This window comes from Suricata suricatta, chromosome 8 (genome assembly GCF_006229205.1).
Source record: "Suricata suricatta isolate VVHF042 chromosome 8, meerkat_22Aug2017_6uvM2_HiC, whole genome shotgun sequence".
Classification (NCBI taxonomy): Eukaryota; Metazoa; Chordata; class Mammalia; order Carnivora; family Herpestidae; genus Suricata; species Suricata suricatta.
Genome location: NC_043707.1, coordinates 100134828 through 100154433, shown reverse-complemented (window position 1 = coordinate 100154433; position 19606 = coordinate 100134828). Strand labels below are relative to the sequence as shown.

The following is a 19606-nucleotide window of genomic DNA, read 5'->3' as shown; positions in this document are numbered from 1 at the left end:
CAGCCGCGTTCGTCGCTGCCGTCGCCGCAGTCGTCGTCGCCGTCGCACACGAACACGGCGGCCAGGCAGGAGCGGTTGCTGCACTGGAACTCGTGCGGGGCGCACACTGCGCGGGACAGAGAGCCGGGTCGGGCCCGCTGCGGGGGCCCTGACCCTTGCCCACGGGCCGCATGCGCTCTCCGGGGCACGGCGGTGGACGTGTTATCAGGGACTGCACAGGTGGCTTCCAATCCGGGGCCATGCAGGGGGATCTTGGGCAACACACTTGCCCTCCCTGGAGCCTCCGCGGCCAGAATGCCTGTCCCGCCTCCAGCACTGGGGTGAGGCTAGGAGGGCTTCAGCGCCAGGTCACTGCCTGTCTTGAAGGGCCTTGTGATGTTCTCAATAAATACCTAACGGGACACTGACCTTTCCCAGGTAATGAGGTCTGGGACTATTTCCTAACAGCACAGCTCAAGGCCCCTCCCCACCTCCATGTGCCCACACTATCCCAGTTAAGTCCCCTGGCCTGGCATCCAAGGACACCCGCAGGGAACCACTGCTCTACCCCAGCACCTCACTCCTGAACACAGCATGGCTTCAGCCATACTAGACTATCTGCCCACCTGCTCACCTCCAGGTCTTTGCCCAAACAGTTCCTTCTGCTGGGTGCTCACCTCTTGCCCACCACCGTCTCTATTTCACAATGATGAGTTCTCATCGTTCAGGGCCCCAAATTCCACCTCTTTCATAACACTTTGTGCTCCCCTATTTGGGAAGCCTCCCTCCACCTCTGCTCTCCTTTAGGGTGCCCTTCACAGCATGCTCAGGTGTCTGGGTCTGATGACCTTCTCTGTCTCCCTCATGACAACTGCAAGGACAGGTTCTGAGAATAATCCAGCTTCGTCCTAAGGGCCTGGCACAGAGCTCCCGGCAGTGGGTGGTGTGGAGCGGATGGATGCTGGACCAGCCCGGGTGTGGGGAGTAACTGAGGGATGTGCAGTAGTTAAGGGCATAGGTCACTGGCCCTGCCTGGGGCCCTGGGCTTCCCCTCTCTGGTGAATTGCTAAGCTCAGAAGCTAGGAAGGCCTTGGAGACCACCAGCCCAACCACTAGTTTACAGATGGGGAAACTGAGGCCCAGAGAGGAGCAACTGGCCCAGGGTCACACTGAACCAGAACTCAGGTTTGGGGCTCTTCTCTCCTATTCTGAGCCCTCTCAGCTTTCTGGTTTTCTCCTCTTTTCGTGGAGTGTAAGCTATTTTCAGAGCAGCGACCTCCTCACCTCTCCCTACTTCATTCCTTACACAGAGGCCATGAACATGCCATGAATGGGGGCGGGGTGGGGCGGGGTGGGCATGGATGCTGTGGCTATGGCCTTGGGAAATGCGGTGGTGGCAGCAGCACCAGATCTCTCCACACGGGGGCGCCAAGAGTCTTTTAATTTTCTGATAGAAAAAAATATCATTTTTCATTGTTATTGGACATAAAATAGAATGATGTCTTCAGTTTCACAATGTTGGCAGCTCCTCATGTGTTGCTGACAGCTCTATCAAGTTTCTGACAGTTGCTTTTTTTTCTCCCCCTTCTGGGCTTTTGGGATGTTGGGGCACTGGTGGGATAAGCACACGTTACCTTGTGGTGTCTGCCCCTCAAGATTACGCAGATGCCTAGATTAGCTCCCTTCTTTCCTGCCAGACTCAGCTTGCACGTGTCTGCGGGGAAGGACTCACTAAGTTTAGAGTTCTGGGAGGACGTGTTTCTTTATACTGACTTCTCCCTGAGGCTCCAAGTTGGCAGCAATGTTGAAGGCCATATTCTCAGACCTGCGTCCAGAGACCCTACTCCCAGCACTTGCAAATGGAAGCATCTCTGAGGGAGGAGAGAAGGGAGAATTCTTCTTCCTCTGCCCAGGTGGTTGGGAGCTGTAGCAGAGGCACTCAGTAAGACCTCTAGCCCCCCCATATCCCCATGTGCCCTAGTTAGAGACACCCTCACCTTGTGCAATGGGGGCTGGTGGCCCTTAAAGCTGGGGAAACATCTGATTATGGGTGGGTAACGAGGGAAATGGATATTCATTTTCATCCACAGAATTGTCACAGCTGAAGAAATGAGCCAATGCCATCACCAGGGCTTTGAAACTGCTGTCCCCAGCCAGGATCTCCCCCCATACCCAGATGCTTCCTGCTTCATATACCTCGGAACTCCAGACTTGGAGTCTAGAATGCTGTGACTCAGAAGGTTCCAGGGAGCTGGCATTTCCTCTGGGCCAGGGAGGACGGATAGGATGTAAATATAGAGGCTGGTGGAGGGAGCGGGGAGGGAAGCAGTGGTGGGTAAGTGCCTGGCAAAAACCCCCACGATACCTCAAACCACTCTCAGCCCAGCGCTGCAGCCTCGTTATTGACAGCCAGTCTGTCTCCCCTATTAATCATGAGCTCCCAGAGGGAGGGGTGTGTAGGAGTCACCTCCTCATCCCTTCCAGAGCCTGGCTCCAGGCCTGGCACACAGTAGGTGTCCATCGAATTGAAACAAGCATAGCCCCACTGGCCCAGGACCTGCTGGCCTGCTCCCTGAGAAGGAGATAATCCTGTGTTTGAAGCTCAGTGATGTGGAACTGCCCCAGTGACCACTTCCATCTGTCCCTGCTGAGGCTGCTGGGGATGTCTTCCATGTCCTGTGACATTCGAGCTCGCAGTCTGAGATTTCAGCATTAGACGTCCTTCACACTTCAGGAGTCTCCCCCTCCCCACCCCCAGCACCACCAGCACCCTGGCTCAGGCGGTCACCATTACTTGCCACATCCCGGCTCTGGTGCCCTGCCCTTGCTCGGAGGTTGGTACAGACGGATGGAATGGATGAGCAGATGTCAAATGTGGTAAAAGTACTCCTGGGCTTGGCTATCCAGAGCTGGATTTGAACCTCAGTTCCGTCACTCAGCCTTGGGCGCTTTTCCTCGCTTGTCTGAGCCTCAGTTTCCTCACCCGTAAAATGGGGATGATCATGGCTGCTCGTGAGGTGGTTGTGAGGATGAAAGCAGGAAATGCCTCTCCGGAGTGCCTGGCCGTTACTAGTGTCCTGATCATTACCCTTTGCTCTCCACCCACTGAGCCCTGGAGAGAAAGCCCCTCCCAGAAGTGGCTGCTGCTCCCCAGGGCTGCCTAACCACCTTGCAGACCCAGGGACCTGACCCAACTCACGGGTGGCACAGCCGGCCTCGTCTGCTCCGCTCTCGCAGTCCTTCTCCCCGTCGCAGCGCCATGAGGCGGGCACACACTTGTGGCTGGCAGGGCCACAGCTCAGCTTCTCTGCAGGACACACCTGCTTGGCTGTGGAGACAGACACACGTGCGTGGCTTAGGCAAAGGGGACACGGGGCATGGCGCCAACCAGTCCTACTGCCTGACTCCAGTCACCTGGCCTGAGGCCCTGGGAATCCATCAGGGCCTTCCTGCCCAAGGCCCCAGTTTCTTCATCTGAGAAGCAGCCACTGTCTGCCCCTAAGACCCTCCAAATCCTACATCTGATCCCACCACTCACTGACTGATGCCCTTTCACGGGCCCCTGGTCCCTGGCACTCAAGCCCCTCTTCCATCCAGCCACCCCTGACTGCCTCACCAGCCCCACCTCCCTCCCTGCAAACCTCCCCTCTGAGCTCCAGCAACACGGAACTGCCATGCCCTGCACGCCTCTCTGTCATTTCACCCCTGTGTGCCCTGGGGGGAAATATACTCTAGGTCAGCCTCGGTTTGGCTTCCAGATCAGTGACCTGAACCTGTGGATTTGGAGGGCTCACCAAGGCCCCAACAGCTCCCTTGGTGCACCCCACCCCCCTGCCCCTCCCCCGGCCACGGTGCCTGAGCCCGCTGTTGAGAGCAGTGCTGTGCGGCAGGGCCCAGCGGGACCACACAGCTATAATTACTGCAGCAGCAATCAGAGGCTGACTCAATCAGGGGCCCGAAGCCCCAGGGTTGATTCTCAATTTGGAAGAAAGAATGAGAACCCTGATCAGGGCTGGGGACAGCTCTCATCCCGAGGGTCCCAGGATGAGCCACGTGACACACCCAGCTGTGGCAGACGCATTTCAGACCTCTGTGGCTGGCTCCCTCCTAGCCTCCGGGGTGAAAACTCAGTCGTCTCGAGGATGTACCAGGCACAGAGCTGGACACTCATTTCATCTTCACAAAACCCCAGCAGGGTGAGGATTATGTTGAGGCCTCCAGCTCAGAGGTCAAGTGCATGGGCTCTGGAACCTGGCTTGAATTCAGTCACTCACTGGCTGTGTGACCTCAGTCAATAGTCCTCACCTCAGTACCAATAGATTGGGGAGGATACTATTCCCTAGACCATAGGATTGTTATGACTCCCAAATGTCTGGAAGGCACTTAGAAGCATGGCCGGCCCAGTGCTCACTTAGGATTATCTACTCTTCTCCCAACGAACAGATGAGCACTCGTTTATTCACTCGGCGAGTATCTGTTGGGCACTGCCGTGTCCCAGACATGGTGGTAAGCACTGGGTTCTAGTCACACAGCTGGTAAGAACTGAGCGAGGACTCGAAGTCAGCTGTGTCCGATGCCAGGCCCTTGGCACAGTCCACTGCACCTGCAGGGAGAGGTCACTCTTGCCTCCCCCTCAATTTTGTTCTCTCATCTCAGACCAGGTTCTCTGTCTCTGGATTCCATAGCAGGGATGAGATGGCCCAAGAGATGGAGAAAAGGGCAGATAAGGTGGGGCGGGGGGCAGGTACTTGAGAAAGGGCCCCCAGACACTACGATACCAAGGGAAAGGAGTACTTTGGACCCTGGAGTTATCCCTAGGAATACATTTCATGAAATATGAGGCATCCTGCTGGGAATACAGGATTGATAGGATTCATTTTATAGAAATTCCACTTCCCAAATAACTGTTGCATAGAGCCCTAGAGAGTGCTGACACTGAGATCTTTTACAAAGACTGCCTTGTGGGGCGTCTGGGTGGCTCAGTCAGTTAGGCGCCTGACTTCGGCTCAAGTAACGATCTCGCGGTCCATGGGTTCGAGCCCAGCTCAGAGCCCGGAGCCTGCTTCAGATTCTGTCTCTCTCTCTCTCTCTCTCTCTCTCTCTCTCTCTCAAAAATAAATAAACATGGGGGGGGAATGACATTTTACAAAGGTTGCCTTGGGGCCGTAGTGTAGAGTGGTGGAGGAGGTCTGGCAGCAGGGAGGTGGGGCCCTTCCGGAGCACCTCTATCACCCCTGCACTGCAGAACCCCTGTAACCAAAAGAGGGAGCTGAAGCTGACCAGTGTTCCCCAGACTCCTGACTGTAGGGCGGGGTGTGGGGGCTGTTGGAAATGCAGGTTCCTGGGCCTGACTCATCTTAGCCTAAATCCAGACTTTGGGAGCAGAGCCCAGGAATCTGCGTTTCAGTAACTGCCCTCAACCCCATGCAGCCCCTTTGAGAACCACTGGGTTAACCTTCTGCAAGTCTAAAAGATACAGGAGATCTCATCTGTATTAAATCCACTCCCCTAACAGTGGATTCTGTATGCGTGCAAGCTCCCGAGAGAGCAAGGAGACAGAGGGAAGAGGTGACCGCATCTCCCGGAGACAGGCCTCAGGAAACAACTTCACAGCGGAGCTGGAAGGAAGCCATATTTACTGAGCACCCCCGGGGTGCCAGGCTACTTGATTTTCCCATTCCACTCTCCCCTTCCCAGGTGAGCAGACTCTGTGGGATAGAAGTGTCAGCTCCTGGGGTTCCATTCACAAAGATCTTCAGAGCAGCACCCCTGGGGTAGAGCAGGGAAGCAGGTCTTCAGGTAAGCACTCTATTTTACAGATGAGGAAACAGGCTCAGAGACACCACAGGACTGGCCCAAAGACACACAGCAGGTGAGAGGCTGAGGCCAGGTGCTTCTGACTGATCCTGCCATTTCCATCAAGGCCTGAATGCCCCCGTGGATAGAGAAGTAGCCTGAGCCGGCACCAAACCCAAAAGCCCAGGTGACTGAAATGACCCTTGACTGTCTTCCCTACCTCTTGAGGCCTGGTTCTGTATACCCCAGTGCAGCAGGCAGCAGCTTGAACTTTTAATGAATATTTATATAGTTAATTGCATAACCTTTCAGCAAGGACAATGATTAAACAATCCGTCTGCTTCCTTTCTTTATAATTAATAAGACATTTGCTGTGTCCTTAAATAGACAGCTCTAATTATAGGCTCTGGAAGATTCAGCAGTGCCTGACACCAGCCCTCGTACCCTCCAAGAACCAAGGCACCGTCCTGGAATGCTAGGACCAAAGAGGTCACGTCGGGAAGCACCCACTATCATGACAGGAGACAGAGACCCAGTGAGGGGAAGGGACCCGCCTAGGCTACTGAATATCAGGTATTCCAACGCCCTCTCTCTCCTAGAACCTCAGCTTCTCTGTTGTAATACAGCTCTTCCCCAAAGCTAGCAGGCAAACCTCCCCTTCCAGGCTCCTGGATCAGGCCTCCTCACTGTCTAGCCCTGGGATGCTGGTCCAGGCTGATGTGCAGTATCTCCTTATGAGGGGTGTGCTCTTACCACCTCCGTTTTATAGACAGGAGAGCAGAGCCCGGAGAGGGTACGCTGTTTGTTGAGAGTCTTGTGAAGAGGGACAGAGATGGACTTCCAGCCCAGGTCTCTTACCTCCAGACACACTGCTTAACTTACTGCACTTAACCGCTGCCCCTGAGAGAAGCAGGCCCCGTTGGTTCCCACCAGCACCTCTGGGCTAGAGAGGGATCACCAGAGGACAGAGGCTCATGGGGCCTTTCCTCCGATAGGGACCGCAACATGGCTGCCTATCATCCACTTTCAGGACAGTGAAGTCAGAGGCTCCCCCCAGGCAGCACAATGCAGGACAAAGAGCATGAATGAGTTCTGGAGTCATGCACACCTAGGCCCAAACCCACCCATTCACATGAAGGTCCTTCCACAAGTCACCTAACCTCTCTGTCCCAAGGTTCCTTCTGAAAACGGGGTAACATAGTCTCCTAGAGTTGGTAGATGGTTTAAATGAGGAAACATGGAAATCTCTACACTTAGATCCTGGAACAAATTCAGAAACGAGTTGCCCCTGTTTGATTTAATGACAGGCAAATGCAAAGGGCTGAGAGGGCCCTGGTCTTGTTCCTGGGGGTGCACACCATCAGGGTCCACATGGCCCACCACGATGGAGCTCCCTACCCAAACACCTCTCTCTGAGGAAGGTGCCCCAAGCAATGCCTTGGCTTGCTGTCAAGTGTCCCCAAGGATGCCAGGAACCTTCTAAAGCTGACAAGAGCCTGAAACTGCATGTGCAGTGGCTGTAGGCATTATCAATTCCCAGAGAATCCTGCCCCAGAAATCCAATCCATTTTAATTTATGAGTTCACAAATTAACAAAAAGAGAAATGTCTGTTGAATAAAAGAATGAAAAGTGTTTGGTGGCTGCTTAATTAGTGAAATGTCTGTGGTGTCAGGTCATGTGAGGCTTAGGGGCAGATGACCTCCAGATGGGCACGGCCAGCTTCAGGAGGACCAGAGACTCAGGGGCCAGGAAGCATGGCCCGGGGCCACCCTGTCATGCTGGAGAGGCAGTTACGCCTAGCTCAGGTGAAGTCCTTCTAGCTGGTCAGCCTCCAACTTGCTGGGTGATCTCCAAAAACCTGCCGGCCTCCATTTTCTGATCTATAATAGGAAGATTCATCAGTAAGGTCCCCCTTCCATTGGAAAGGTTCTAAGACGATGAACAAAATCCCATTTTCAGTAAGCAGTACCTAAAGTTACAATTCACTCATCTTGTACCCTTGAACCAACCTCCCCACCCCCACGCTATACCCCTCCCATCATATGCCTGAAGGTGGGTCAGAAGCCATCCCAATCAAGTGAGCTATAATTAGAGCTAAAAGGCTACTTTCATTAGGCAAATATACCAGGCTTTCCTACTGTGACTCTTGGCCGTATCTGATAGATACAAAACCCAGAACCAGAAGAAAGGAGAACCCGGAGAAACCCCAGTCAGCTAGGGGCAGATGACATAGTGGGAACACAGGAATGGGGACCTGCTCTCAAATCCCCTTCCCTCTCAATGCAAACCTCCTGCTAATTTTTTTTTTTTTTTTTTTGAGAGACAGACAGCATGAGCAGGGGAGGGTCAGAGAGAGAGGGAGACACAGAATCTGAGGCAGGCTCCAGGCTCTGAGCTAGCTGTCAGCCCAGAGCCTGACGCGGGGCCCGAACCCATGAACTGTGAGACCATGACCTGAGCCAAAGCCAGACACTTAACCGACTGAGCCACTGCGGCATTCCCCACCCCCTCCGCCGCCCCTGCTAATTCTAAAACTTTCAATTGGTGTATGTGGGAGAGCAAGCCTGGGATCAAAATACAGTAACAAAAGTAGCACCACCATTTACTCCAGCCCCGACACTTGGCCGCGTTTTTTTCATTCCATCCTTATAACCCCTGCAAGGCAGATGCCATCACTCCATTTTACAGATGAGTAAACTGAGCTTTAGGGAGACTGGGCAACTTCTCTGAGGTCTCACAGGATCTGGACCCAAATATATCACACACCAAACCCACTCTACTTTACTATCACCTGTAATCTCTCTTTGAGCTGACATATCCTTAGGAACCTGGTAGGCTATGGAGGTAAACCTGGTTGGCTGTGGAGGTTGCTATGGCAACACCAGTTAAATGAGCCAGTGGGTGGGCTACCAAGTTCCCATTTGGTGGGGAAGCCGTGAGCAAGCCCACTACCAGGTCCTGCTGCCCCCAGTTCTGCCTGTCCCTTGAATTCCCACTCTGGCCCACCTCCTCCAGGCAGCCCTCCCTACCCACAGGCCTTGCCTGACCCTGACCAATGTAACTTGGCACCAGAAGCGGAATCCTGGGCCTTGTGCCCCAGCTGGGACAGAGAGGGTTCTAGGAGTCCAGGAATCTCAGATCATGGTCTTCGGAATTCTGAGATGTTACAAACTGGGGCCCAGAGAGGGATGGGAAAGTGTGCAGGATCTCACAGCAGACTCACTAGGAGAGCCCAGAGGAGAGCCATGCCTCCCAACTCCCAGGGCGCAGCCTTGACTCCTGTTCCTGCGGGCACTCCGTCAAGCCTGAGAGCCTGACGTGCCTACCGGTCTTCTATCACAGAAGGCCGACCAGCCAGAGATAACCTGTGTGTCTTGGAAGCAAAGCCCTTGACTTCTCTGGGCCTCTAGTTATTCAACTGTGGGTACAAAGTGGGCCTGGGAGGCAGGAGGGCCCCTGCACAGCCAGGGGATGGGAAGGCAGCCGCTGCTAGAGGGAGAAAGACGGGGAAACGTGGGGTGGGGCAAGGAGGAGAGGGAGGGGGAGAGGCAGAATGAGAGGGGCAGGCAGAGGAGGGAGACAGTCCAAGAGAGCAGGGGTGGAGAGAGACCTGGAGATGGGGCAGGGAAGATGAAAATGGACATCAATACAAGGAGACAGAGACACGGGGAGAAGGGGGAGCACTGTTCTCCGGCAGCAGGATGGACCCGATAATAATGGTGATGAGGCTCCCCTCATCCCCCTGCTGCCTCCAGCATCCATGGTGACCGCTGGAGTGGATTGGGATGGCCTGACTGGCTGACTACAGTCCCCCTGCAAAGCCCCCTGTGGCCATAGCCCCCTCCCCATACACGCACACTGGGCCCTTTGCAACTCTGCCCCTTGTTAGCCAGGCAGCCTCTGGCAAGTGGCCAAACCCATCCTGGCCTCAGTTTTCTTCTCTCTAAACGGGGATCCAAGCTTGCCCTGAAGATGAGAGTCACAGTGGGCGTGGCTGGGCTTTGTTCCTTGTGCAGCTCAGGAAAAAGCTCAGGACAAGCTCCAGAACAGGTTAGCTTGTGGGAGGTAAGAGAAGCATAGGGTGGAAGGCCTGGCCAGGGAAGGCAGAGGCAGCCCCGCAAGAAACCAGGGAGCGTCCTGTCTTGGGCTGGGTTGCTCTTGCTCTCCCTTTCTCTCTCTCTCTCTCTCAGGGAGACTGCTAGCTCTGTTGCTAGGAGACAAGGAAACTCAGTTATCATCAGCCACAGCCCTAGATGGGACGCAGGCCTCCATTGTCCCCGCCTCTGCCTCTGGGGTGGATGTGACCCCCCCAAGGAGGATGGGGCCTGTGACTCGTGGGTCCTCCCCAGCCCTACCCTGCTCCATGTGCTCCCCCCAACCTTTGTCTCAGTTTTCCTCTGTGTAGACCCCTGGGTCCTTCCCCGCCCCCTTCTCATCTCCTTTTTAATTTAACAAATGTCATGGAATGACCTGCTGGGTGTAAGTTTGCTTTGAGGATTAGGGTCTGGAAAAGAAATCTCGGAGAGACAAAGCCCTGAGTGTGGGAGGCGGGCCTGGGGCTCGCTCTGGCCCTCTGCCTCACCCCTGGCTGCCTCTGCTGCCCCCCAGCCTGCCATGGAGGCCAGGGCTCTTGGGTTCAGCTGGCTCAGGGCAGAGGAAAGAGCCAGGGCCTTAAAGTCCTGGCTGGGTGGTTTTGGGCAAGTCACTTAACCTCTCTGACCTCAGTGTCCTCGTTTGCAAAACTGCCTCATAAAGCTACCCGGGAGAGAAGACAAATCAGTGCACACTAAGCGCCCAGCACAGTGTCTGGCACATAGTAAACACGTAATAGGCTCCGCTGTTACCAGTACTGCTAGAATCAGGATTAGAGACCTCCAGGAAATTAGTGGGGGTGCGGCAGAGAGCCCCAGAGCATATGATCTGGCTGCTTCTGGGAAGAAGGCCTGTTTCTAGCTCCTAATGCTCCAGGAGCAGGGCTCAACCTGCAAGAGGTCTGTAAGCAAGTTACCAGAAACCAGCACTTAGATACACCTGGCTCTTTGCCAGCCCCCACCTCAGGGTGTGGCAGAAGGTGGGTCCAGAGTTGTGTCTGACAGATCACCTCACTTGAGCCTCCAACCTCCCAGCCAGGAAGCTCTGATGAGGAAGCCGAACCCCCTCCCCACGACAGGGTGAGGCCCCCTCCCCCAGCCCTAGGGCCAGGACTCACTGCACGTGGTCTCGGCCTCATCGGAGCCATCAGGACACTCCTCCTCGCCATCACACTTCCACCGCTCTGGGATGCAGTGGCCATTGCCACAGGTGAAGTCGCTGTCCGCACAGGTCTTCTTGGCTGTGGGGCAAGAAGAGTGTGAGGGGCCTGGTGGGCCCAGGAGGCTTTTCTCAGATACAGTCAGGTGGCACTGGTGTGACCAGGATGTGCTCTGTTTGAGAGCAGGACCCCATGACCTCCCACCACCCCACCAGGCCATGGAGTGCCCACGCCAACCATGAGAGGGCAGGAGAGAAGTACTCAGTCCTTCCCCAGGCATCTGCTGAGCACCAGGTGGAGGCAGGTGACCCCTGGCCCTGCCTTCAAGTTCAGGAGTTCAGGTACAACAAGGGCGACAGGATCCATCCGCCAAGGGACTGCCCATTCCCCGGTCATATTTGTCTTCTCCCAAAGGCCAGTTCCACTGCCATCACCCCCAGGAAGTTTTCCCCCATCACCAATGGCAGTTACTTTAACCCCTTTAGCCAGTGCTCAGCCCCTTTATTGGCCTGTCCTGCTCCCCCCAACCAGGCCCCTCTGGAAGCACCAGGGAGCCGTTGCTAATGAATCCTAAAAGCAAATGATTACACTGAGACAAGATTAATGAGGTATGTTCTGTTTGGAGTGATGAAAAGAGCATCTACTGTGTAAGAGATCCAAATCAGTCTCCTGAGAGTAAGAGGCACTTAGACAGCCTAGAAGGGAGGCTCCACATGGGGGTCTGAATCCCAGCTCTGCCTCTTTCTATTTGTATGACCTTGGGGGTGTTCCTTAACCTCTGAGCCTCTGTTTTCTTAACGGGAAGAAGAAAACAAAAGGCTCTGAGGAGGAGTGACAAGCTACAACGTATGAAGCATATGGAAAGAGACTCTGGCACAGAAGATGCAGGAAGCAGCAGCTAGGCTGTTTTTATGGTTTGAGCCTTAGTTAGAACAAGCCAAGGACACAGGTGTTCTGTGCCCTCACAGGGAGCCTATGTAGCAGGCTGAGATCTCACAGCTGGTAACAAAACTGGGATAAGAAGGCAGGAACATGGTTTGCCTTTCTCCCTGTCCCTCCACTGGCCTGATGTTCCTCCAGGGTAGGGACTCTGTTGGATTCAGCACAGGACCCAACCCAGGGTTGATCTCAGTGGGGACACTGAACTGAATGGTAACGTGGCTCCCACACCTCCAGGGCCGGGACTCACCTGCTCCCAGGGAAGCTTCTTCCCAATGGCCAGTCTTGGATTATGTAAATCCTCCCACAGGCCCTCTGGCTGCCTCTGGGGCCATGGGACTGCTCCCCCTGACCTGAACAGCCTGGCAGAGATTTGGGGACAGACACTGGGTCTTCTGAATCCATTATATTTCTGCCTTTCAATGGAATCTTTGCAGTACATCTGCATTCTAAGATGAATTTTCTTTACCCTTTCTTTAGATTACCTCTGTGCAGGGCTGGAAGAAACCAGAGCAATCAGTCTCCCTACAGGTTGGGTAGAGGAACAGGGTCTGAGGCCCAGAGAGGGAAAGGGGCTGGCCCAGGGAAACACAGCAAGGCAGGATCAGAACCACCTCTCCTGGGATTCCTGGGTGGCTCAGTCGATTAAGTGTCTGACTTTGGCTCAGGTCACAATCTCATGGTTCATGAATTCAAGCCCTGCATCAGGCTTTGCTCTGACAGCTCAGAGCCTGGAGCCTGCATTCGATTCTGTGTCTCTCTTCCTCTCTCTCAAAAATAAATAAATGAACATTTAATTTTTTTAAAAAAAAAAGAAAGAGCTACCTCTTCTGCCTTCCAACCCAGGTCCCCAAGAAGCCCTTCCTGAGCCCCACACCAAGGAGCTGTTGTGGGTAATAGATACCAACATCACGGCCTCAAATAAGAACAATTATAGACCACAGCACCTGTGCATTTTCCAACATGAACACCAGAACATCCCTTCCACAAGAAGCTCAGCATCCAGAGAAGAGAAGAAATGTATGTCCTAATGTCTTCTTTATCCTGTTCTAACCTTCTCCAAGTACATTCTGGGTGCCAGTCTCTGTGCTGAGGAAATCCTGACCCAGAAGTGTTAAGTACATGCTCAAGGTCACGTCTGAGTGGGGGCAGGGCCACAATTTCACTTCACAGTCAGATACCCCTCTACCTTAGCATGGCTCCCCAAACAAAACACTCAGCAGCATCAGGTTTGGAAGAAAAGCCTCAAACTAGGTGGGGAAAAATCCCAGGACAGCTTCGGCTAGGCATTCAGTGAGCTTGCCTCTGGGCCGGGCTCAGCACTGAGCATACAGAAGAGAAATCGGCCCAACTTGCCCCCAGGAACTCAGTGCAGGTGGAGAACGGGCAGAACCCAGAAGAGCAAGGTAAGCTTGATGAAGAAGGTGATAAAGGGGCTCCGTCCCTGGCCTGAGCCAGCCAGACAGTATCCAAAGACCCTTTCCTCCCTGGTGTTCTGGAAGCCTGGGAAAGAGCTTGGCCTCCCATGGTGTGCCATGCCCTACAGGCGCCTGGCAAGGAGGCCAGGGCAGCCAAAATCACCATCACAGTCCTGAAGGACAGCCTTGAGGCCAAACAAGCTCAGGAAGTGACAGCCCCAGGAACAGATGTCTCCTGACAGTGTTTTGGAGAACAGCTTTGTTCACTGTCATGACCAGTTTGGACATTTTCCACCCTGGTCTCTGGCCTGGCACCTTTCACCCAATATCCCAGTGACTCCTGCATCCATCCTGGTAGTGCTATTAATCCCATTTTACAGAAGAGGAACCTGAGACTCAAAGAGGCGAAGGAGGTGGGTGGCAGAAGTGGGATTTTAATTCCCTGTGGCAGCTGCCAAACCTGGGGCTCTTTCCACAGGCTCTTCCTAAGGCCCTCAGGCTCAGAAGACCCCAGATGAGCAAATGCAGTGTGACCAGTGAAATAAATAGCTCTCGGGTCCCCGGGGCCACAGGATAAGGCAATGAGGCAGATCAGGCACACAGATGAAGTATTCCCTGGAAAGTGCCCAGATGTGTATGCCAGAATAATGCTGGGCCTGTGACAAGTTGTCTCTGCTAATGGACTACCTGGGGAAACTGAGGCAGCATGGCCACTTTCAGAATGGGGGCCAGACTGAATACCTTAGTGGGCCACATCTGTAACCACATGGAAAGATTTGGAACAAGAGCTGAGACTGAATGCTGGCACAGCCCCGTCCTCTCTGGGTGACCTTGGGCAAGTTCCTTCCTTCTTTGGGCAAGTGGGGTTGGGGGTGGCTTTCCCATGCAGCACTGCTACAGGGACAAAAGGCAAAAAAGGCTCTCCCAGGGGATCCCAGGGAGATCCCAGTGTTGGGTCATTCAGTGTAATGAGCCTGACAGTCCCTCGTCAAGGGGCTACATCAGCCCTGCCAAGGCATGAGGGCTGAACAGTCTTTCAAGCCTGTCAGAGCAAGCCATGCCAGACCCCAATTCCTGGCCTTGGCTCCGACTCCCAGGGCGATTCCCCAGCTGGGCTCGAGGCTGTGGCTCCCTGTTTCCAGGGATTTATTTCCGTCCATGCCAGTCTGCCCCTTGGACAATGCCCACCTCTGTGAGTCCCTGTACTCCACAACCCAGGAGCTGTACATAGTCATCCAGGGTCTGCGACATCATAATCTGGTGCCATGGCAACAGATGAGCTGCCACAAAGGATTTGGGATTCCAGAGGGTGGCGGGGAGGAGCTGACCCCAGGGCAGAGTTGGGGAGAACGGGAAATCCAGGACAAAGGACGTAAGCGTTGCTACTTAGAACAAGAACACGGGCAGAGGAAAGCATCAGACAGTCCATGGTCAGACAAATTCTGCTCTGCTACGTATGGGCTGTGTGACCTTTTGCAAGTTACACAACTTCTCTGAGCCTTGCTTTCTTCACCTACGTTAGGAGGTAATTTCCCTGCTTCGCCAAACACACAAGGTTGTGGGAAACAAATGGGCTAAGGATGCAAAAGCATAAAGGTGCAAGTTTGAGGCGTGGGAAGTCAGCAGCCTTAGCTGCCGCATGTGTGGCATTGGGTCCATCAGTCACATAGGGCCTGCTTCCTCATTTGGAAATGGAGGTGTGGTGCTGACTGAATCCCAACTCCTGCTCAACACCCAGAGTCTATGATCTTGTGCAATTATTATGATCACTCAGCACCTCCCAGCTTCTCCGCCCCCGGAGGCCTCCTTCCCTGAGACAATACTGCTGTCCCCACCCACGCTCACCCAGCAGCCCCAGTGCAGACAGGGGGCTTCAAAACAAAGAGCGGTCAGGGCTGCCAGGTGGAGCTGCTTGGTGTGGATTCCTCTTGGCAAGCAGTGCTCTGTCACAGCAGAGCCTGGGGTCTTCAAGGTCCCTCTACAATTCTCCCATTCTGTGAGCCAGAAAACCAAGGCCCAGAGAGAGGTGGCTACTCAGTCACAGCACATGTCTGTGGGAAGGCTGCACATGAGCCCTGATATGTTCTGGCTCTCCATCCCACTGTGTGGCCAGGAAGCCAGGGGGAGGGTCACCTGTCCCTCCAGGCATTAAAGAGGGGACCATGTTCAAGGAAGAGAAGTCGGCCACACCACGGGAGTGGGGAGAGCGACAAAGGGCATTCCAGGAAGTGGGATAACAGGGCTGGGGTGTGGAGGAGTCGGCAGAATGGCAATTTGGGGCAGGAGAGGAGGCAAGTGGCAAGGGACCTGGGAGCTCTACCATGCCAGGGCCCATCTGGCCTTGCTGCCCCTCAGAGGCCCAGCACAGGGGCTTCACTTTCCCTGAGCTCACCCGGCCTCTGCTAAGCACAGGGGTCTGCTTCGTAGCCAACAAAACCCATGGCTCCAAACTGCCTGGGCTTCCTTCAGAATTTGGTGAGACAGTGCTAAACAGATGGCTGGCCCCTAGCAGAGGAGGAGAGAGGCAAAGAGCAGGAGAGCAAGGGTAGCCATCCACCCAGATGTTTGCGATAAGACTTGCTATTTTCTCCCGTTGTTGATACACTGGTTTACTGAAGGTCCTGAGAAGGCCTGCAGATATCAGATTGACTTTGTTTCCTCCTGTACTTCCCAAATCTGTCTAGCCAAGGAACTTCCTTTTCAGGTGCCATTTTCTATTAACGTCCCAAGAAACAAGTGGGCCAATAAACGACACCTGAGCACATAGGGTCTGCTGCAGTGCAAGTCCCTCATCCTGCAGATAAGATGAGGCCCAGAGAGGGGGAGGACTGGCCTATGGTCACACAGCAGAAGCTGGTACCCAGTCTTCTGTCTCTGGGCCAGCTCTACCAACCCATAAAAAAAAGGAGCAGGTATTCACAGAGCACTCGGCCGAAGCTACAGGGAGACGCCAGTCCTCAGAGCAGGGACCTGTGCAGACAAGAGCAGGAAAGGGGGGACCGGGAACAGGCCACATGGGGCAGGTTGATGAGAGAGATGTCAGAGATGCGGGCCCTCAGGCTTCTGCTGACAGGCTGTGGGCCCCAGGGAATACTCTCTGAGGGCAGAACAGAGACCCACAGGCAAGGTGGATTCCAGCTCAACATGACTTGAGGCACCTGGTTAGGTCTCTTCCCCTCCCAGGCACAGAAGGGACTGATCTGTCTCCATTTCCTCTCCCAGGCCTGGACCAGCACCGGATGGCTTGGCTCCGGCCCTGCAGCCCAGCCCTAAGGCAGCTGGGCCCCTTGTACCCGGGTCGGGGAGATGAAAGGGCTGCTCCCCCCACAGTTACCCTACTGTGGAGCTCGCCAGGCCCCAGCATTGCCAAGACAACCGCTGCCAGCAGAACGAAGATCCGGGTGGGGGCAGGGGGCGTGCCAGCCCGCCCCTGGCCTACTAACCTGGCAGGCAGATTTAAATGACAGCCCAGGAAGCTACTATTAAACTGTCACCCCAGTCAATGGGACGACAGACCGGGAGTGTTCTTGGGCTGCAGCAACAACACAGCAGGAGTGAGAAGGGGAGGAGCCGGTGGCCCAGAGCAACCTGCACCCCCTCCCGGGAGGCCCCTGTCTGCCTGCCCGGTCACCCGCTGGCCAGAGCCACCCTCTCAGGCTGTGGCGAGTCCTGGCACAGAGCTGCAGGGCCTGGAAAACTATTTTGAGGCAGAGGAACCCTTTTACTAAGTGAAATCCCAATATATAAAACAGACAAAAATGGAGGTGCGGTGCTTATTGAAAAGAGGTTGAGGGGAGACGCCACAGGCTGTTTCCCCATCACCCCCTGAAACAAGCCCTGGTGGGGTCACAAAACCCTGGGCTCATAGCCCATCCCCAGCAGCACTGGGTTCAAACCCTAACCCCTCCCCAGACGTGAGATGTTCCTAGGAACCCTCTGTTTAAAGATTCCCATGGGTCCCGGGTGCCTGGCTGTCTCAGTCTATGGAGCATGATTCTTGATCACGGGATATTAAGTTTGAGGCCTGTGTTGGATGTAGAGATTGCTTAAAAATAAAATCTTAAAAAAAAATAAAGATCCCATGGTCTAATCTAACATTTAGAACAGTTTCCATGGACTTAAGATTGTAACTCTCTAGGAGCCAAGGTTCTAAGACAGCACACTGTGATCTGCTCATGCTCAGCCCCATGATGGGACTCCAGGACAGTTACGCCATGAGTCACTAGGTCCATAAGCTGTGGATGGCCTCCGATTCCATCCTTGCAAGGCACTGTGTCTCTCAGTCCAAGCGTCCACACACTGACAAGTAGACTCATGGCTCTAGGTGGTGCTGGAAAGGCAAATGGTCCCCACAGTGTCCCAACACCCACCAAGTGTGGTGGGCAGGGCTTGGCTCCCAGCTTTGTGCTGCCCAGCAGGCTCCAGGGCCTCAGGCCACTACCATCCATCAGCAGGTGACATCTGAGTGTGCTTCCTTCCTCCCCACCTCTCATCCCACCTGGGGAGGGAGATGAAATGAAACAGCAGCAGGTGCTGGGGGGGGGTGGAGACATGTGAAGGGTTTGAGGGAAGAAATGAGAGAATGAAGCAGTGAGCCTCAGAGGATCGCTCTTTGGTGAGGGTATCTTTTCTTTTAAATTGGGCAGTTTCCCTTAAAATTTTCCAGGTTCTCTCTTCCTCTTCCAATCCACTACACTAAGAGGCTGCCCATTTTTTAACCAGTCCAGGTCATAAGACAAATCAAAACCAAAAATCAAGGTATGTAAATGAGGTTGGAGGGAGACTGGATGAGAGGCAGCCACAGAGAGGTCTTCCTGGAGGAGGTGATTCCCTGGCATGACAGGCAGCCAAGGGATGGCTAGGGGCGGAGGTGGGGATCAGTGCAGTATCCCGTGGTCAGCTGTGGCCAGGGACACAGATGTGGCTCATGAGCTGCCCGCACTACCTTGTTTTAAAATGAAGAGATGGGGTCTCCATACTCCCCTCAGCTGGGGGTTCTTGCAGGGACATGTTGTCCACTAGGTGAGGATGGAGAGGGAGCAGCAGATAAGGAAAGGGGCTTGAGCAAGACTTCCCAGCCAAACTTGAACCCTAGCTCCCTCTCCCCCAGTCCGAGGCCCTTGCCTCAACATCCTTTGCATAGGTGTTCACCCAGCTGACACCTGTCATTTCCTTCATCTCAGTGCCCCCTGCTGCCGACAGGCTCTGGAGTCAAGGGGGTGCTCAGAGAATATCTCTGGCCCCACTCCCCTGATGGGCCATGTGACCTCTTCCCACTCGGCACATCAGTTATCTTGTGTGAACAAATTTTTAAGGACACCTCCAGCTGAAATTCTGGGTCACTGACTATGACACAGGTGTTGCTGCCCCTCCAAAAGGGTCACCTGGGGCTTCCCACAGCCAAGTCCCTCCTCTGAACCCCAGCACATCAGAGCTGCTCTCAGACACTGCTGGACACCCCGGCCCCACCGTCACCAAGGGAGGTCCAAGTCCTAGCTGGGGTATGTGGGACTCCCTGTCGCCACAGGGGAGATGAGCGTCTCCGAGGGACAGACGACAAAGGGGTCTAACTGTCACAGTGATTTGTGGACACAGGAGGTATTGAGCCAGTGACAGCTGTAGAGGGCAGGGGAAGATGGGGGTGGGGGAGAGGTGAATGGGATCCGCGGGGGTCCCTGGCTGGTGCCTGCAAAAGAACCAAACATTACAAGAGGGGTGCTGCTTAGATGATAAGGTGGCACTCAGCTCAGGCCCCAAGCTCTGGCTGGTCCCACCTTGGATTTGGGTCACTCGCTTGGCACTGGGATTTTAGGGCCCGAGGAAACAGGTGGAAAGAAACTCATGGCATCCTCAGAGTAGAAGTCTCCAGAGGGCAGGAGGCGTGCCTGGGAAACCCTCTATGGCCGCCAGCCAGAGTCCTTCCTGTCTCCCAGCCGCACGCTGTCCCTCCAGTGAGGTGGGGAGTAGAGTGCTGGCCCTAGTGGAATCTCGGCCTCCTCGGACCAGAGGACTTTCCTGTCTAACCCCAGCCAGGCCACCTGAACTGGTAGTGCACAGCTCTGCCTCCCTCGGGCAGACCCTGGAGCCCGCCAAGGACACCCACCTTCCGGGCCCTGTGCTCCTAGCAGCAGCCCTCTGGTGGAAAGGAAAGCAGTTCCTCTGCCTCTTCCTCTGCAGCTGAAGAAAAGGCTCCAGATCCCACTCCAGCCAGGCTCTGCCACC

At 54.6% G+C, this 19606-nt stretch overlaps 1 protein-coding gene and 1 long non-coding RNA gene across 2 annotated transcripts in view; one reads left to right on the top strand and one right to left on the bottom strand.

The window, feature by feature from the left end:
* Window positions 1–19606, bottom strand: part of LRP8 (LDL receptor related protein 8) — an 89448-nt gene that overhangs the window by 32691 nt on the left and 37151 nt on the right. The window contains exons 5-6 of the mRNA XM_029945827.1: window positions 10986–11108; window positions 3179–3307 (exon numbers count right to left, since the gene is read on the bottom strand). Of these exons, the coding sequence (XP_029801687.1) occupies window positions 3179–3307; window positions 10986–11108 (252 nt within the window). The remainder of the gene's footprint in view (window positions 1–3178; window positions 3308–10985; window positions 11109–19606) is intronic.
* On the top strand, window positions 14700–16897 carry LOC115298670. The gene is made up of 2 exons (XR_003911826.1): window positions 14700–14909; window positions 16607–16897. It is a non-coding gene; the product is annotated as an uncharacterized LOC115298670 (long non-coding RNA).